This window comes from Sander lucioperca, chromosome 17 (genome assembly GCF_008315115.2).
Source record: "Sander lucioperca isolate FBNREF2018 chromosome 17, SLUC_FBN_1.2, whole genome shotgun sequence".
NCBI classification, from domain to species: domain Eukaryota; kingdom Metazoa; phylum Chordata; class Actinopteri; order Perciformes; family Percidae; genus Sander; species Sander lucioperca.
The window spans coordinates 20,579,092-20,599,568 of NC_050189.1; the positions used below are offsets into that span (position 1 = coordinate 20,579,092).

Genomic DNA, 20,477 nt, shown 5'->3' on the forward strand with positions numbered 1-20,477 from the left:
GTTAACAACGTTAACTACCTCAAAACACTCTGCTCCAGCTCCCTCTTAATACAACATAATAATAACACATTTAAGGATACAACCAAGACCATCAAACTAACAATATACACCCTAACACCCAGAGACTAAGACCCGTACTGGGCTAGAGATATCTCCTGCAGAAAATGCGTAGGAATGCTGAATAGATAAATTGCTAAAGCTAAACTGGATTAATAGCTTAAATCAGTAAGAAGAAGTTTAAGGAATGAGAATAGTTGGAAAAGTATGAATGGTTTTAATAACCATGAATTTCATTAAAAGTTGAACAACACCACTAATGTATGAAAGATGTGGAATATTTAAAGGTTTTTGAAAAGCTGATGCTAAACTGAATTGTTGGCTTTAAAAGTTCAACCATGCCAAACGATGGAGAACATTGTGAGATCCGAATTTATTTTCTGACTGAAATTCTGAATAAGTATGGAAGACTTACAAATGCTGTGAGAAACAGAGATGAAATGCAGAAATATGAAAAAAAATGTTTGAAAAATCTCAATGCATTGCACTGCTGAAAAACTTGTCAGTTGGAAGCTGAACTGCATTACCTTAATAAGCTAACAATGAAAAAACATTTCTATAAAAGATGGAAGGGAACGGATTTTTATTCTGTGCGCACGGTTTAGTTTTTTTCTTTTCTCAGCTGACCGCAGGGGCCTCCGAGGAATCACGTCTGTAGGGTGAAAGACTGTAGGAGGAGATACATTTTGAAGCAGAAGAGGATTTGAAGGATTTGAAGCTTGCTCTCATTGACTTTAATGTTAAAATAAAATGTTTAATAGCTTAATATTTGAAAAAGTATAAATAGTAGAACAAAAGTCCCATCATTAGCTGAAGGAGCTTAAGATTTTTAAAGTTGAATGGTTTTAATAGCTGAACGTATGCAGAAGTTACGGACGACCAAACGTACGGAATAATAAGAAGAACAGGAGAATAGTTGGAATGCTGCTGAATCAGCATTCCAACTATTTACTACGCGATATTGGATGTGACATTTCATTCAATATTTTATTAGGCTTTTAATTTAGGTTGATTTCTGCAAAGAGAGTGAATAAACCATCCAACCATGAAGACCATCTTTCAGCCGGGGACGGCTACACTATGATAATGATTATTTACGGTCCATAGTATACTGTGATCTATACAAACACACGTCTTTTATATATCAGGACACCTACAGGAAAGGAGTTTCTATCCTCAGAACCTGAAGATAATAAAACATATGATATCTCAGATATCCATATTTCAATTCTTCTTAGTCTAAAAGAATATCGTCATTCTTCCTTGGACAAATGACCTCACTTTTGTTATTCATGGCTTTCAATTTCAGATATCCAAAAAACAAAGTCTATTTAATGTGTATTTATGTTATTCTGATGTGTTTTGAGCTGTTGTAGAAATTTCCCCAGTGTGGGATTAATACATTATAACTTATCTTCTAGTCATTATTCTAATTAATTTACATTTGTCAAAATGTATATCAGATATTTAAATAACATTCTGGATACCTGAAATTTAAATTATGACTAGCAACAACTAAACTGTATCTGAAATTGAAGTTTTCAGATTTCTAATATGTTGTTTCTGGAGAGGAAGAATGATGTTTTAGATATGTGAAATGATCATCGATCAAAACATCGTAATGACTTATTTTTTACTTTTATCTAAGGTACACTGTTACCACAATCAGGTCTGAAAAACAATAACAATGAATAAAAGTCATGGTACTTCTAAAAGACCTCCATCAGGTTGTAACACTGCAGAGGGATGTTAATTATCAGAGATATCACAGGACTTTATTACCACGAGGTCAACTCATGAAGAAGCTCCTCACTGAGATACGTGTTGACATGACTCATCAATAGTTCTGAGGCCTGGACTACGAATCCAGATCAACATGTCCTGGATTTCTTTCAGTGATCCGGCTTCACCTAACCTAACAACCGTGGTCCTCATAACCTGTATCACGACGCTGGTTATCAACTAGTTCAGTCAACCCAGGGTTTCCCAATCTAGAGACGCGCACGTTCACATAAAAGAGGCGCTGTTTGCGCACCACGACCAATCACAAACATCTACCAGAGCTGCATATTTTAAACAAGAAGAACAAACTATAATTCTACATAAATATGAAGAACACAGACACGGTTTAACAGGCAAAACGCAGGAAGGAAAGCTGGCAAAAAAGCCGACGCTGTTATATCACAACGTTTAGCTTATCAATATCCAGTGGTGTAGTCTACGTGATAGTAAGCTCCAGGATTTCCATATACTCACTTAAAAATGCCCAATGACACGTAACAACATACTTTCCATTATATGTTTGATATATTTTGAATTGTCATCTGTGCTTTATTCTTCACATAGGCTCAATGGAGGTATTTCACCATAAATTGGTGCATAAAAGTGTATCTGAACGCAGGAAATGAAGTCGTTGATGCTTAAAACTTCCCTGGGGGAGGACACCCACACCCCCCACTATGATATGCCCCCCCCCTCCCCCAAAGGCAGATTCTGGCCAATATACAGTACAGTCCACCCACTATAATACATTAGACTAAACTGGTCACTTCCTCATCAGTCAGATCGACCATAATTACACTTTTGCTTTCCATAAACTGTCGTTGCTTTAGGCAGTTATTTCAGTTATAACCCCAGCAGTGGTACGCTGTGAGAGAAAATAAACAAAAACATAATTTAAACCGATGTGCGCATTGGCAACACACGGCTAAAGAAGGCAACAAATAGCCTATAAGTAATTCCCTCCGCTGAAAATCTAACTTTTATGAGTCTCTCTCTCTCTCTCTCTCTCTCTCTCTCTCTCTCTCTCTCTCTCTCTCTCTCTCTCTCTCTCTCTCTCTCTCTCTCATTGGTCAGTGGGCGGTGCTTTAACACCGGTTAATCTCTGATCTCCAACATAACCTGCTCCTGACCAGGTTAGGCGTTCAGCATAAGTTACCATGGTGATTGAACCCGATCACAAGTGATCCACCTTCGTAGTACAGAAAACCCTGGGTTGAACCTGAAGTTAGCTCGTTAACGCCAAATCTCGCTTCGTAGTACAGGCCTCTGGTCTAATCCTTCAGTAAATGTTGTTTAATATCAGATCTCATCTCTAGGTACGTAGAGATACCGAACCTATGCTGCAGCCTGACCACACACACACACACACACACACACACACACACACACACACACACACACACACACACACACACACACACACACACACACACACACACACACACACACACACACACACACACACGAAGAGGAGCGCCGTGTGGCTATATTTTCAGACCGAAAATGAAAAGACGACCAGCTGTATAATTTGTAAAACGGCTGTAAGATACAGTGGGAACACAACAACTTTATACAAGCATATGGGAATTCTGTCCTGGGTTTCCAGTTAATAATAATCCAAAAGAAAAATCACAAAAACACTTCAAGTTCATGAGAATTAATTCAGATTTAGCAATTTGATGATGCATCCACCTTAATTATTAAAAAGTATTGATATCGGTGATACTGGCCCTGTATTTACTTGGTATCGGATCGATACCAAATTTTGCAGTATCACACACCACTACTCTGCAGTGGTCTCTGTATCCCGACACTGTTCTCTCTGGCAGTATATATATATATATATGCTGCCACCGAAACGTCACTAGGAAATGGTTGGCTGGCAGTCTGGGTGTATTTGACGGAGAGGGCGGGACTTACAGCTCGGGTTAAAGGAGGAGCTGAATCTGAAGGAGAATCTAAAGCTAAAGCAGGCTACTGTAATGTTAATATTCGTCATGACTCATTTTGTACCCACCACTTTTTTGGAAAACCTCGAGCTCAATTAGTTAAAATAAATAAAGTTCATAACACATATAATTCTTGAGCGACAGATGCCAACAAATCCACAAAAACCCTCTACTATCCCCACAGAGCAGCACAGACGCAGCTGTTGTTTTGAGCTGCTCCTCCTCTCACTACACTGCCTGTCTGTCTGACATAACGCTTAACGTGATAAAAAGATTAACGTGGTTTAATGTACCTAAACAACGATCACCACATTCCTCATGGCCATATCTGGTCACGAACACTTAAGCTTGTCAAAAAAAACTAAACCGAAATCCAACGATTATCAGTTATCTCACATTAACGTTTATTCTTCATTAAGTAACAAGCTTAACCTGGTTTAATGTACCTAAACAACGATCACCACATTTCTCTCTCATATTTAACTCATAACCACTGAAAACTGTCAAAAAAACATCCAGAAACGTGGTGATGATTGATCGTTGTTTAGGTAGACTACATTAAACCATGTTTTTATTAATTTACATTAGTAAGCTATGGACGGCGTCTTCCAAACATGAGCTGTGCGAAAGATACAGAACATGAACATGAACCTGAACGCATCTCTGTCTCCAGCACATTTCAGACTAAAGTGACGCCATGGTCACAGGCCTTAACACTCTGCTCCTACTCTCCCTGAACACAACATAATAATAACACATTTAAGGATACAACCAAGACCATCAAACTAACAATATACACCATAACACCCAGAGACTAAGACCCGTACAGGTCTAGAATAATTTACTATAATAAGAGATATTCAGACCTTCAAACACACAGTCACACACTCAATCCGTGTTCACAGTTCACACAACACACCACTTTAACTAACATTATACACATAACAGGAAACACACATACCATTAATGAAGACTTAGTGTCCGAGAGGAAGAGACTACCTCACCCTGCCCGGGTTATCAGAATCCACCATACCGTCGTTTACTCTAAAAATGGCGGTAGGTTGTTAGTTTCTGTTCTGATACGTCAGGCTCGTTGGAGAAGAACTGCACCTCGCCTACTTTTAAAGTAGAGGCGGCGCCAGCAGCCGGGGGGGCGAGGGGGGCGGAGAAATCCGCTCTCAAGTCACCAGCCGTTTTCCAGCCATCATAGAGCAGCAGCAGCAGCCGGGGCGGGGACAACAATCCGCGGTCTAGTCGGACAGTTTCCAGCCGTTACCAGCAGCCTTCAGGCTGAACAGGAAGTCACAGAAACACCGTGGTCCGATTCCGATTTAATAAAATGTTCTCAGACCATATATCAGCTCCTACACAGTCTCTAGTTGTTTTAATAAGACAGAGTAGCTGTTAAAATGCTCTACATGTGATCTGTTGCTGATTTTAATTAACAGACTGTAGATGATCTGTAATCTGAACATATTTAGTCTCTCTGACTTCTAGTCACTATCAGCCTCACAACATGTGTGCAAAACTTATGAAAATTGGACAGTTTGATTGGGATTTTGCTAATATTATAATTGCATAATAACAGAAAATTCAGGCCACCGATTTTAGAGAAGATATAATTTGGAATAACATTCCATAGTGATGTTGGATTATTCATGAATTGTCTGAGCCAGTTGATTTTGAAGGTGTTGCTTAAAGTTGTGAAGTCCAAAAAAATGTAAGTCCCCACACTGATTTGTGTTCATTATTACAGACTTTTTGTTTTTCCACACGAAATTAAACAACATATTGACAATAATTTTCGATACCCCACAATCAACATCCAAAGAGGCCGCAAGCCTGGAAATTCCCTCCGCTGTTGTCAGTACCACTCTTCCTCTCTCTTTGAAGCCAGTCAATTCTGGATTGTGTTGAGCAGTCCTTCTTGGACCAGGTATACTGTCTGTCATTTGGAAACTGTTCCCTCCAAACACATCCTTATAATCTTCCCTCTTACACATATTTTTGTATTTAAACTGTAAGTTTTTACACCTCTGGGCAATAACTGCACATTCCTGCACAAATGTTCACATGAAAAACAGAGACTTTATATACGTAGTCTTATATTTTTCAATAAGATGCTGATTGATAAACTCTGTTTGATGACAGCATCATATCAGTGGAGTCAGACAGCCAGCAGGTGGCAGCACAGCACCTTCTCTTTCTTTACACATGTTCAGTTCAGCAGGAACAGCTCAGAGCTCTTTAACTTATGGATTATTAATTCAACCGTCACTGTATTAGAGGAACATTTAGACTACAAAATAAAGATCATCACCATGTCAACAGACACATGACATCACACACCAGAGTGTCCAAACCAACAGTTCATTCATTTCAGAACCACTCTGCAGCAGAAAGACGCATGGCAACAACACACACACACACACACACACACACACACACACACACACACACACACACACACACACACACATATAAAAGTGTCCAGTGTTAATAATTAAAGATGCCGATCATGTGCTGAGGCTTTGAGAAGAAAGAAAGCATGATGTAATGCAGTCAGACAGCCAGCAGGAGGCAGCTTTCACTCTGTTCTCCAGAGGAGCATTTCACTGGAAAGTCTCATTAACTCACTCAGCATCTCTATCAGAGCTCAGACACTGAAAGGTCTATATTATAGTATAGAATAGAATAGAATAGAATAGAATAGAATAGAATAGAATAAATCTTTATTGTCCACCAAGGTGGAAATTTTTCTTTGGCTCACCAGATCTACAAGACAAATAAACATGCTTCACATATAATCACAAAATAAGTCAGGAATGAATTCTTGAATGAATTCTATGAATTCTTTTTAATAAGAGGTCAGAATCCAACAGGAAGTGTTTATTTCCTATGATGGCAAAGGAATGTCCCGCCCTTCTCTGCCTCTGACTGGCTAATACTTATTGCCTTCGTCATTGGGATTGGTTAAATTTAAGCATGAGGAGTGAGATTGGTTAGGGTTAGGGTTAGGGTAAGAATACCAGGGTAAGCCAATCAGAGACAGAGTGAGGCGGGACATATCTTCACCATCCTAGGAAACACTAACTCTCTTACAGGAAGACAGAATCAGACATAAAGATGAACACAGAGAGATCTACAACAACAAAAAGCCCAAACAGGCTGTAAGAGATGAGTTGTTAGTACAAGTAGGCTACTCAAATACTGTCATTTACTCAGAGGGAACTACTCAGTACTTTTACACTCCAAAATGGCAGAGACTCTGTGAATGTGCACAGATGTTGTAGTGATGACATGATGGAGTGTCTCCTCCTATCATAATGACCTCGTAGCCTGTTCTCTCCCTCACTTGATCTGTTTCTGTATGACGCTGCTTTAAAGTTGGTGGGTACCTTTGGTCTGAAAGCTGGTGCATGTGTGAGAGGGTGGATCACACTAGGTGGAGCACAGTCTGTTACAGGAAATCAGTCTGACCTCTGTACAGGCTGCACAAAGAGAAGCTGCAGCCCTCTCTGGGGACTTTGTTAGACCTGGGATTCAAGGGCAGCCTTCCAAAAGGCTCAACATATGTTGATGCAGGTTATTAAAGTTCACACATGTACACTAATGAAAAACAGAGAGGCTCATAGCCACTTTACAAGAGAAAGCTTGACAGAATCTACAGTATTTTTTGTTTCTATATAGTTTTAACAGGCAGAAACACATCTGTCTATAGTGCTAATAACTTTAAACATCTTACTGATCCAACTTCTCTACAAGTCCATCAGGAGCATCACAGAATCTCTCTCTGTGCTAACCTGTGGGCATTGACTGGAGGTGTGTGTTGCAGGAGAATCCTGGAATCTCATTGGCTGCCGCCTGAGGCAGAGCTAGTATGTCATTAAACATGAGAGAGAGAGAGAGAGAGAGAGAGAGAGAGAGAGAGAGAGAGAGAGAGAGAGAGAGAGAGAGAGAGAGAGAGAGAGAGAGAGAGAGAGAGAGAGAGAGAGGAGCAGACAGAGAGAGAGAGAGAGAGAGAGAGAGAGAGAGAGAGAGAGAGAGAGAGAGAGAGAGACAGACAGAGAGAGAGAGAGAGAGAGAGACATCAGGTCAGACTTGGACTGCATTGGGGTTGGGTCCCTAGGAACACACTGTGGGAGTAGTAGAACACACACCTTTTTTAACCATTTGAAGTGGCCATTTTAACATGTTAGTTTCATTAAATTAAAAAGAACATTTCAGATATCCATAACGTCATTCTTCCTATCCTGATACATAACTGCACGTTGAAAAAAAGCATTAAAAAAATATTAAAATATCATCAAGTACTATAAAATCATCAATCAAAGCTAGAGGTGCTTCCTCCGTATACACTCAGGTCTGTTAGCCCTGTAGCTGACACACAGCATGAAGCCCAGCTGTCTAATGCAGGTCCATTAAAGACTCTCAGCATCTGTCTGGACGGTCCAGATGTGACTGTGACTGTCCAGATGTGACTGTGACTGTCCAGATGTGCCCTCTCATAGTGAGCTGGGTGATACTGACATCAGTTTTCTATTACTGCTTGTCAGAAAGCCTCATGAGTGACACGTGACGAGGAAGGAGGAGGGCTTTACTCGGTGTGACTGGTTAGACACTAATGTGCTGATCTCAGATGACCAACATTTCAAATGGAGGACTCATCTCTACAGCTGCTGCTGGGTAAGTTCAACTTAATGTGTGTCTCCAACAGGGACGTCACTAGGATTGAAAGAAAGGGGGGACTTAGCCCCTAGGCTCTGCTAAATCTTACTTACAAACGTTACTCTAATGTTAGCTTTTAGATACATCAAAGCTGCATGGGGGGAACTTACTTAGGCTGTCTTCCTGCTGAGTTATTCTGTAGGCTAGGACTTCAATGCTATCTGCTCATGTAAATGTGTGATGAAGTAATAACCTACCTTGTCAAAATAAGACTTATTAGTCTTATTAGTCTTAAATCATAGTCTTATGAGTCTTATAAGACTAATTAGTGTAATTTAATTACACTAATTACTGTTATTGACAGTAGAGTGGTTGAATCAGTGTCATGTCAACATCCAAAATGTCACGTCCAGCTCAAATCAGTAAAACAGACAAACAGTGGTCAGTGTACTACGACAAATAGCAGTACAATAGAAAGAATACAATAATAAATAGCCATTGTTGCATACTTTATCATGTAAGCTGTTGATAAGGATCCTATTTAAAGTAGCTACTGTCTGAATTTAATAACCTGATGGTGGAGGAATACAAGTTTCAACAATTACTATATGTATGTATGCATACATGCATACATCTAGTATGCATGTATGCATGTATGTATTGTGTAAGTTTACGGTATGTATGTATTTCATGTATACATGCATATATACATACATACATGTATGTATGCTCATGTATAGCCAAGCCTACATTTAGGCACATGTATGCATACATACGTACATACATACCTGACCACGGTTGGAAGCGAAGGAATCAGGAAAGGGTTAGACATTGAACATTTTAAATTAAACAGCTTATTAACGTGTGCTTGTTGCCCCGTGTGCGCTGATGTGCCCATCTGTTGATATTTCTGAATGCCTTCCTACAGTTGCTTAATAAAAGCTTTCCACACAAACAAATAGAAAAATAATGAGATTTGAACTGTGATGGGCTCGGGTCGGGCTCGGACATAAATATCTTAATGCCTGTTGGGCTTGGTTACTGCTCTGTCGGACGCAGGCCGGGCTTGGAAAAGCAGAAAAATGCGGCCCGATCAGCACTCCAGCATACATGTGTGTATGTATGCATGCATATGTGCATACATACATGTATGTATTTCATGTATACATGCATAGATGTATGTATGTATGCTGACATGTATGCCTACATTTAGGCTCATGCATACATACATACACACATGTATGTATGCATACATGTGTGTATGCATACATGTGTGTGTGTATGTATGCATACATGTAGTTCCAATGAGACAACCTGTATGGGGACCGAAGTGAGAAAAGTTACATATGGCGTTTTTCCACTACATGGTACCTGTTTGACTCGCCTCCACTCTACTCGCCGTTTTTTGTGTTTTCCGTTATGATAAAAAGTACCTGGTACCTGCTAACAGGTACTTTTTTTAGTACCACCTCTGTTGAGGTTCCAAGCGAGCTGAGGCGATACCAAAAGGTGACGCGCAAGCTACAGACGGGGGTGTCCTGAACAAACCCAACCTGAGCTCCAAATGCAACGCTCCGTTCTGGCGTAGACATACACGCGGATAGCTCATAATGCGTAAGTTAACACACCACTTGGCTTTAGAATGTTTACGTGAAGTTATGATGTTACGTTGCATAACTATCTCATATCAATGCATTGGTTTTCGGTGAACTACAGCCAGAGTTTTTCTGTTTTGATGTCTTGTTGCCTGTTAAACTAACCTGAGGGTCATTTCTCTTCAGTTCTGATCTCACTGCTGAGCTGCACAACCAACCAAGGTCAGTAGACTTCTTTGTCACATCTGAACAGTTATTCACTCACTAACAGAAAAGTTAGTGTTTCAGACAGTGTTTGAGGAGTTAAACTGCAGTGCAGTGAACAGTGAAATGAGGAATGTGTCAGAATGAAAATCATCATCTCTAACTGCATCTTTCTGTCCCTCCTCCCTCCCTCCAGCCTCTCTGACTGTGAGTCCAAGCAGCTCTCAGATGTTTAAAAGACAGTCTGTCTCTCTGAGCTGTGAGGAGGACGACAGCTCTGCTGGATGGACTCTGAGGAGGAACACAACCAGAGACACCAGGACTCAGTGTGGAGATGGCTGGGGAAGACCTACTGGTGTTAATTCTTCCTGTAACATCAGCTACATGGTCCCATGGTACAGTGGAGTTTACTGGTGTGAGTCCAGAGAGGGAGCAACCAGTAACAGCATCAACATCACTGTCACTGGTAAGATCAGACTGTGGAGTCAGTATTGATGAAGCTGTGTGTGAATGGATGACATGCTGTAGTTTGTCTCTGTGTTGAGATGGACCAGTGATCCTGCAGAGTCCTGTCCTCCCTGTGATGGAGGGAGAAGACCTCACTCTGCTCTGTAAAACAGAGACGTCCTCCAACCTCCCAGCTGGTTTCTATAAAGATGGCTCCTTCATCAGGACTGAGCCTGCAGGTCACATGACCATCCACCATGTTTCCAGGTCTGATGAAGGCCTCTACAAGTGTCTCATCAGCAGTGTTGGAGAGTCTCCACCCAGCTGGGTCTCTGTCACAGGTGAGGAGGTTAAAGGTCATTCTTCAGCTTAGGGCGCTTTCACACCTAGGGCCCTATCTTGCACCCGGCGCAGCGCAGCGCAGCGCAGAGCAGAGCAGAGCAGAGCAGAGCAGAGCAGAGCCCAACGGAAGTGTCTTTGCTAGTTTAAGATGGACACAGTTTAAATTTCCCATCCAGCGCCCGTGTCGTTTTAAATAGCAAATGCACCTGCGCCCATCTTTGCGCCCATGGGCGTGCTGGTCTTACAGGGAGGTGTGTTCAGGTGCATTATGGGCGTGCTGGTCTTACAGGGAGGTGTGTTCAGGTGCATTATGGGCGTGCTGGTCTTACAGGGAGGTGTGTTCAGGTGCATTATGGGCGTGCTGGTCTTACAGGGAGGTGTGTTCAGGTGCATTCTGGGCGTATTGCTATCTTGAGGCAGCGGGAAGTGATGGCGCCGTTGACCAACAAAAACCTGGTCTAAAGTCAATAACGCAGCATTTCATTGTTATTTTAACAGAGCATTAGTAAAATGCTCCTAGGCTCGTACACAGCACGTGCACACTATGCTTGTTACACACACAGGGACGCACAGCAGCACACACACATGCAGAAGATTACAAATAAAAATATTACGGTGCAAATCCTCCATCATAACAGCAATGCTCCAAGGTCCAAACGCGCCTGGCTTTTAAAGGGAATGGGAGATGATCTCTGATTGGTTTATTGCATGTTACGCACAAAACACCCCTCTGATTAATGAAGACACTAAGGCTATGTTTAGACAGAAACGATCTGAAGAGAAAATGCAAAAGTGGATTTGCGCACGCCTTAAACGCACCTGCGCCAGGTGCTACACACCGTGTGCTTAGATCGTTAAAACAGGGCCCTTAGAGTTTGGTAGACTCTGTGATTCGGGGGCATCATTTTTTATTTGGTTCTGTTTGTGTTTACACAGCACTTTGTCACGTGCACCAAACCTGGTCTTTGAGATGATGATGATGATGTGTGGTCATTATAGGTTATGGATCTGAACATTATCATCACTTTAATCATTTATACGTCAGTAAATTGTGCGCAAGGTGGAAATTGTAGGCTAGTAAATACATTGATTTTTGAGTCACTTCCTGTGTGTCTGATTGCGTTCTCACATGATGTGAACTGAACTCTGGAGAACTTTGGTCCATACCAAAGTTCAAATGAGCTTTTACACTGCCCCAAACCATCGGGACTATCCAAGGAAACGCTCAGATGTGGAAGCATCCTAACACACCGTCTGATATTAGATATTTCTACCTCTAACTACACCAAGGGAATTCACTCAAATAATACACAACATTGGAATTTAAAGTCTTATGCCTCACATAGAAATAGAGGAACAGTAAAATGGTTGACCGTGTTAACTACTTACTTTTATTTCTGTGCATACTTTTTGTTCATTTCAGGGAAACCCACGACAACCAGTCCTCCTACAACCCCCTCTTCTAGCTTCAACACTTCTTCCCCTCCCCCCTCCAGTCCCGGCTCCTCTCCTCCTCCCCTTGTGTTCTGGTCCGTTTCAGTCGGTGTCCTGGTTCTCCTGGTTCTCCTGGTTCTGCTGGTTCTGCTGGTGAGACGATGCATCGGTAGGAAACCTAAAGGTTAGTTTTAGACAAAATGACTCAAATCATGCCAGTGTTGAAAATCACTGATATTACTATTTCAAAATTTGGGGTGAAGTTTATCAAATAAGTAGACATTTTGAAACTGTTTCTTCAAGTCAAACGTCTCTTAGGATTCTCATGAATCACTATTCTGTTGTTGACAAACCATCCTCACCACGAGGGCCCTTTAGCATGCTCCGGAGCTTTTGATCAGATCACATAATCTTCCTCATGTTTCCATCTTTAACCATGTCTCTTTAATGGATAAACTGATTGAAAGTGATGTTAACTTTGGTTCATTTCAGCTGAAGTAGAAGCTGGAGATGATGACGTCACATACAGTGATATCACAATATCACGTAACCTGCAACAGCCAATCAGACGGAGCAGAGGTAAAGATGTTTTTATTGATTTTCAGAAGACTCTGAGGGACGGTGTGTGTGTTCTCTTTTTAACGTCTTGAGAGGACGTTTGGGGAAGAGAGCATTTTATAAAATAAGGATATTTTAAAAACTAAATCAATGTTTTAGTCCACAACAGTCGCACTGTAAGGTCTATTTTAGTAGATGATAGCGTGTGTTGTGCTTGGCATGAGAGTCTGGGTGTCTGGTACCGTGTGGTTAACACCTCTAACAGCTCTAACAGCTCTGTGGTGGTTGTCTAGTTTCCTGTTTCTCATAGCAACCCTTCACCTGAGTGTGGTCTGCACACTCTTTACTGCAGGACACAGGAACAAACTAAGATGATATATATATAAACTATACATTTGCAAATTTACATATCTCTGTATGTGATGATCACTTACAATAGATCTAAAGTAAGGGAATATGTTCATGTAAACAGTAAAATAATGTTGTTAAGGAAATCTCTACATCTTTATATATGGTCTATGATCTCTACATCTTTATACACGGTCTATGATCTCTACATCTTTATATACGGTCTACGATCTCTACATCTTTATATACGGTCTATGATCACTACATCTTTATATACGGTCTATGATCTCTACATCTTTATATACGGTCTACGATCTCTACATCTTTATATACGGTCTACGATCTCTACATCTTTATATATGGTCTATGATCTCTTCATCTTTATATACGGTCTATGATCTCTACATCTTTATATATGGTCTATGATCTCTACATCTTTATACACGGTCTATGATCTCTACATCTTTATATACGGTCTACGATCTCTACATCTTTATATACGGTCTATGATCACTACATCTTTATATACGGTCTATGATCTCTACATCTTTACGTCTCTACTTTATATACGGTCTACGATCTCTACATCTTATATACGGTCTATGATCTCTACATCTTTATATACGGTCTAGATCTCATCTTATATACGGTCTATGATCTCTTCATCTTTATATACGGTCTATGATCTCTTCATCTTTATATACGGTCTATGATCTCTACATCTTTATATACGGTCTATGATCTCTACATCTTTATATACGGTCTATGATCTCTACATCTTTATATACGGTCTATGATCTCTACATCTTTATATACGGTCTATGATCTCTACATCTTTATATACGGTCTACGATCTCTACATCTTTATATACGGTCTACGATCTCTACATCTTTATATACGGTCTACGATCTCTACATCTTTATATACGGTCTACGATCTCTTCATCTTTATATACGGTCTATGATCTCTACATCTTTATATACGGTCTATGATCTCTTCATCTTTATATACGGTCTATGATCTCTACATCTTTATATACGGTCTACGATCTCTACATCTTTATATACGGTCAAAGATGTAGAGATCGTAGACCGTATATAAAGATGTAGAGTTCATAGACTGTATTTAAAGATGCAGCGATAGGCGCTGACCAGATCTGCTGCCGTTAAATTAACCAAACAGCGGATTGATCGCTGTCCTCCAGACTGATCAGAACTGCGTCCATGGCAACGCTATGCTATGCATGGCAACGGTGTGTTATACTTAGCAAAGGTCTGTTATCAAGAAATAACAGACCGCAGAATGCCTTAAAATTCAACCAATCTTGAATAAATAAATAACAAATGCATGCTGTAGATGCATTAGGATTTTATCTTGTAAGTATTAGTAAAGTAGTAAAGTTTTTTCTTATATTCTCATAACATTTTAAGTTGTACTTCCCCTTAACTAGTAAACTTTGTACACTTCTGTCTTAAAGCTATATTCTGATATTTGCTGCTATATTTTATCAACTATTTATTTTGTCCTTTTCTAATACTATGGGAAGAAGTATTATTGATTGTAGTAAAAGTTAAATAATTAATGTCATTTCTTCTCCAGAGAGTGATCCTGCTGCAATCTACTCTGAAGTGAGAACAGAAGACGTCTGTTACGGACAAATAGTGATCAAAGACAAGAAATCAAACAGGAAGAGAGGTACGGCTGCTTTTCTATGTCTCCATCACTAGAAACGAGTTTCTTACCAACAAACATGAGAAAATATTGTCTTTGTTAGGAACTATTTTCATTAGCGGATTAATCCTCACCTGGTGTTCTAGTGAGTATTTGTGAATGAACTACAGAGTGTGTTCATGCTGATGAAGAAACATGTCATCCAGTGCAACAGGGACTATCTTTACATGCAAAGTATTCCGGTTTTTGCCCTTATTCTGAAAAAGACAATGTTCCGAATAAGCTGACATGTAAAATAACACCGGATTAATACTTTAAGACGACAACAGACTAAAAATCTAACAAAGAATATAAATATTCATCCTGTCTCAAAGTTAGGATTTAAGTTTGGATATAGAAGAGGAGACGGACTCAGCAGAACAAAGATACTTTATTTTCTGCGTCTCAAACTGACCTTTGATACGACTAATAATTGTCTAGTTTTTTTTTGTTCCACTCTGCGTGTAAAACCACAGCAGCCACGTCCTCCTGTTGATTCTAGTGAACTGTCATGTGACATTGGTGAGGTTTCTCTCTACACCCTCTGCAAGCAGCTTTGTGGTCGTCCACTTTCCTGTTTCATATAAATGCCCACCAGTTATATTTGCTATTTGTTCAGACCAGGTCTAAAAACCTGCAGCCATGCCCATAACAACTCTAATAATAATTCTCCATGAACAATAATCCTAGAGCAGTATACATATTCTTTATATGACAAGTGTTATATCAGTACCGGCAGTAATGTGATGTGTATTTTATTTGATTTTCCAGAGAGAGATCCAGCTGCAGTCTACTCAGCAGTGAGAGGAGCTGAAGACGTCAGTTATGGACAAATAGTGATCAAATCAAACAGGACCAGAGGTACAGCTGCTCTTTATTTCTCAACTTTCAACTGAGCCAGTTTCCAGTCTTTATGCTAAGCTAAGCTAACCACTTCCAGCTCTGTACTGAACATACAGAAAATAAGGCTGATAATCATCCCCTCTCGCTCTCAGGAAGAAAGAGAATAAGAGGATTTCCCCCAAAAAATTGAGAATATAATAAACTATTCCTATAAATAGATATAAGTAAGTACAGAAGGGCAAAAACAATGACTATGTTTACATGCACAAAATATTCCAGTCTTTGCCTCTTATTCTGAAAATCCAAATAGAATATGATGTTTACACGACCTGTATCAAATTCAGAATATTGTCATATTCTAAATAATGCTGCAAAGTTTACATCGTTTACTAGGGAAAGACCGATTATCGGCCCTGGCGGATTATCGTGCCGTTTTTTGCCAGTTTGCAGATTATCTCTATCAGCTTTTTTTTTTGCCTGATAACCGATAAAGTTAATGAATTAAAAAGTGTTGTACTTTGGCTCGGCTACAGCTCTGTGTCTGTCCCTCTGCTTTGGTTTCACTCACCACTGAGTCTGACTTCATGTCCTTCATGTCTCATATATTAAATAATTGCTTAAAGCGTTTTTAAAAAGTTTTGTGTTGGAGTTTGTAACATTCTAAAATCTTAATTTTAACTTAAATAACAATATGTAACTTTCTGCCGCTAGGGGTCTGTCAACCCAAACAATGGATGTGTTAAACACCATCGCTGATTAGAATGCATCTGTTCACGGACGAGTTTACCCATTCAAGTTTATTCACGTTACGTTACGCTAGAGCAGCCTCTCTCTCCTCCGTCGTCATTCTTCTGGATCTTTCTGCTGCCTTTGACACAGTGAACCACCAGATCCTCATTTCGACACTCCAGGATCTGGGTGTCTCAGGTTCTGCGCTCTCTTTGCTCACATCTTACCTGGCAAACCGAACCTACCGGGTAACTTGGAGAGGATCTACCTCAGAACCTTGCCCACTCAAAACTGGAGTTCCTCAGGGATCAGTCCTGGGTCCCCTCCTCTTCTCTCTGTACACCAACTCTCTCGGGTCTTTCAGTCACACGGCTTTTCTTATCACAGCTACGCAGATGACACCCAACTAATTCTCTCCTTTCCTGAGTCTGAAACTCAGGTAGCAGCACGTATCTCGGCCTGTCTGACTGACATCTCGTCTTGGATGTCCACACACCATCTGAAACTCAACCTCGACAAGACTGAGCTCCTTTTCCTTCCAGGGAAGGGCTCTCCTACCCAAGACCTGACTATAACAATTGACAACTCTGTGGTAGTCCCCACCCAGACTGCTAGAAACCTGGGTGTGACACTTGACGACCAACTCCCCTTCACTGCAACTACCCGATCGTGTAGATACATGGTGCATAACATCAGAAAGATACGTCCCCTTCTCACGTAGAAGGCAGCTCAGGTTCTGGTTCAGGCTCTAGTCATCTCACGTCTAGACTACTGCAACTCCCTCCTGATTGGCCTGCCTGCATGTGCCATCCGGCCCCTGCAGCTCATTCAGAACACAGCAGCTCGACTTGTCTTCAACCTCCCCAAGTTCTCTCACACTACACCGCTCCTCCGCTCTCTTCACTGGTTACCAGTTGCTGCCCGCATTCGCTTCAAGACACTAGTACTTACATACAGGGCCACGAACGGATCAGCCCCAGCATACATACAGCATACATACAGAACATGGTCAAACCCTATACCCCAACCCGCTCACTTCGCTCTGCATCATCACCTTATTGACGTCAGGATGGCCGAAAACCTAAGTATCTTCCGCCGAAGGCTAAAAACACATCTTTTCCGACTACACCTCAGATAAAGTGACATTTTAATGCAGAAATGTTACATATTGTACCTTTAAAGATTTTCATTTTCACTGTAAATGCATATCGGTTCCAAATATCGGTTTCATTCACTTCTAATAATCGGTATCGGCCTTTAAAAACAAGTATCTGTCGATCCCTAATATATATCTTCACACAGTCTTTTAAAATTAGTCTTGCTGTCTCTGTCTCTTTTGTTTGTCTGTTATTAAAGACATGTCTGAACTAACCGCCAAAATAAACGCATTTTTAACTCATTTTATTTTAATTCAGTACAGTTTTTTTTTACTTCTCTTTTCAATTTCTGAGAAAAATATTGTACATTTTACTTTTACTATTCTGTTTTACCTTTGAGATAAAACAGCACTGATGTGTTTTTCAAATGTATGCATAATATTTCCTGGACTTGTTCATGGACTGGACTACGACATTTAACCTGCGATGGTCTGTGGGCTTATGGGAAATGGTGTTCATTAAATGCTGCAAAAAAACAGAAACATGGAAGAAATATATATATATATATATATACAACTCACTGTTTGTCTGCTGATGGAGTTTGTCTCCAACAGTTTCTCATATTGTTTGAACTGTTTGTGTTCAGAGCCTCCAGCAGACCCAGAGGTCCTCTACTCCTCACTGAGGAAGACCTGAACACCATCACACCAGTCCAACCAGTGGAGTCCAGCCGGCCAATCACTGGTCCCCAGAGACCCTCACACCTCGCTACATTGATCTGTTTGATTTCTTATTAAAGCTAAATGAGATTAATGCAGCAGCAAAGAGACAAACCACTTATATTTAGAGCATGTTTGCGTTCTTTCAACGGGTTTGTGCAAAAAATACTTCCCCTATAAGTGTTTTGTACGGTTCACAACACCAACAAATATCAACTGAACAGAGTCTAATGATAATAACTATTTACTGATATTGATATATTGTATTTATGAGCTTGTTTCTGTGCAGGATCAATAAACTCTGGTGTCTCCTCGTGTGGTTCTGTGGGTTTCACATCTCTGACAGATGGAACATTTGTTCTGGTTGAGGCTAACCGATCCACACTTCTCTTCAGCAGATAACAGAGAACAAACACACCGCAGACTATAAACAGCTGCAACATCAGCCAGCGGTTGGAAACTTCACACCAATCAGAAACAGCTACAGAGCAGAGGGTCTGAGGTTAGATTCTGTAGTCGGTGAACATTCAGTCTGTAATTTTTTAAAAGTTTAAACATCACAGAAATGATCAGGTTCTGTTTTTCAGCTACATGATAACAGACAATGTTTTATGAGTAGATATACAGGATGCTGTTCTTCCACACCAGAAATATTGACTATTACACTCAGACTGCTTTTACACCCACTTCCATGGATGTATTCCATGAGAATAGAGCTAGAAGTTAACACATCAAGTCAAACCTAACTCTGACAGCTGAAGGGCAGCAACAAGCATGTTAGATTTTTTACTATCTGAACCGTCATGAAGCCATGTGACACAGCCAGGCCACACTTACTAAATATGTATCTTCTTCTTTTGCACATATTTCTGTATTTAAACTGTAAGCTTTTACAGCCCGGACAATAACTGCACATTCCTGTGCAAATGTTCACATTCAAATCAGACCCTTTATATACATATTCTGATCTTTTTCAATAAGATGCTGATTGATAAACTCTGTTTGATGACAGCATCAATATCAGTGGAGTCAGACAGCCAGCAGGTGGCAGCACAGCACCTTCTCTTTCTTTACACATGTCACTGTGTTAGAGGAACATTTAGGCTGCAAAATTAATATAATAAAGTGCTTTGACATGTCAACACACAAACATGACATCATATCACATAGTGTCCAAACCAACAGTTGATTAATTTCAGAAACACTCAATTCAATAAAATTTTATTAATAGTATCAAATCATAACAAGAGTTATCTCGAGACACTTTACAGATAGAGTAGATCTAGAGTCTAGACCACACTCCCAACAATTCCAGTAATTCCCCCAAGAGCAAGCATTAAGTGTGACAGTGGAGAGGAAAAACTCCCTTTTAGGAAGAAACCTGGGACAGACCCAGACTCTTGGTAGGAGGTGTCTGACGGTGCCGGTTGGGGTTGTGATGAACAGTGGAAATAATAGTCACAATAAAGGATAAAGGAACAGTGACTACAAAAGGTAGTCGTAGTAGTTCATGTCACACACACTGTAAGAAAATTCAAGGTAGTTTAACTTGGAAATGCAAGTTCACCTGCTGCCTTGAAAATCAAAGTTCACTCAACTTGAAGACTGCCTTTGTTTCAACTTAGAAATTAAAGTTAATGAGGTTGATGTAACTACAGAGTTCTAGTTTTGTTAAAGTTGTTCTTTTAGTTGATTTAACTTTTATTACTTGGTTTAACTTCATACTTTAAGTTAAAACAAATAATTTATTTTCTTTCATAATGCAAGAAATCTTCCTTGCCTGGTATAACAGACATACTTTCCTTCTTTATTACAACTCACAGCTTCAAGTTAAAACAACATAACCACATTTATAGCAGAGATAGCGTGGGTGTTTGGGTGTGGCCGCCCCAGGCCCCGTGCGAAATAAGCACCCCTCCAAAGCCGCTGATCTTGGGTCACTTGACACAAAAGGGCCGCTAGTAAAGTGACACGCCGCAGCTTAAAGGCTGAAC

The 20,477-nt window shown here is 40.3% G+C and overlaps 3 protein-coding genes across 4 annotated transcripts in view; 1 reads left to right on the top strand and 2 right to left on the bottom strand.

Moving 5' to 3' along the window:
- LOC116034141 (hemicentin-1-like) overlaps positions 1-20,477 on the bottom strand; it is a 1,482,957-nt gene that overhangs the window by 878,622 nt on the left and 583,858 nt on the right. The window lies entirely within an intron of this gene.
- LOC116034453 (Fc receptor-like protein 5) overlaps positions 1-20,477 on the bottom strand; it is a 245,863-nt gene that overhangs the window by 106,548 nt on the left and 118,838 nt on the right. The gene's annotated exons all lie outside the window — the stretch shown is intronic.
- On the top strand, positions 8,350-18,799 carry LOC116034451 (low affinity immunoglobulin gamma Fc region receptor III-like). Of its 2 annotated transcripts, XM_031277141.2 has the most exons (9): positions 8,350-8,474; positions 10,238-10,273; positions 10,452-10,721; positions 10,801-11,043; positions 12,468-12,662; positions 12,971-13,057; positions 14,985-15,080; positions 15,867-15,956; positions 18,411-18,799. In XM_031277141.2, exons 1-9 carry the CDS (start codon positions 8,444-8,446, stop codon positions 18,458-18,460), a joined length of 1,098 nt encoding a protein of 365 aa, XP_031133001.1. In that variant the 5' UTR covers positions 8,350-8,443; the 3' UTR covers positions 18,461-18,799. The 2 variants fall into 2 exon arrangements, with proteins under 2 accessions (XP_031133001.1, XP_031133005.1); XM_031277145.2 differs by lacking the exon at positions 15,867-15,956 and having other exon boundaries at positions 8,351-8,474.

Coding starts and splice junctions, on each gene's coding strand:
- LOC116034451 (XM_031277141.2), top strand. CDS start 8,444: ATGGAGGACTCATCTCTACAGCTGCTGCTGG. Junction 8,475..10,237: donor ATCTCTACAGCTGCTGCTGG/GTAAGTTCAACT, acceptor ATTTCTCTTCAG/TTCTGATCTCACTGCTGAGC. Junction 15,957..18,410: donor CAAATCAAACAGGACCAGAG/GTACAGCTGCTC, acceptor GTTTGTGTTCAG/AGCCTCCAGCAGACCCAGAG.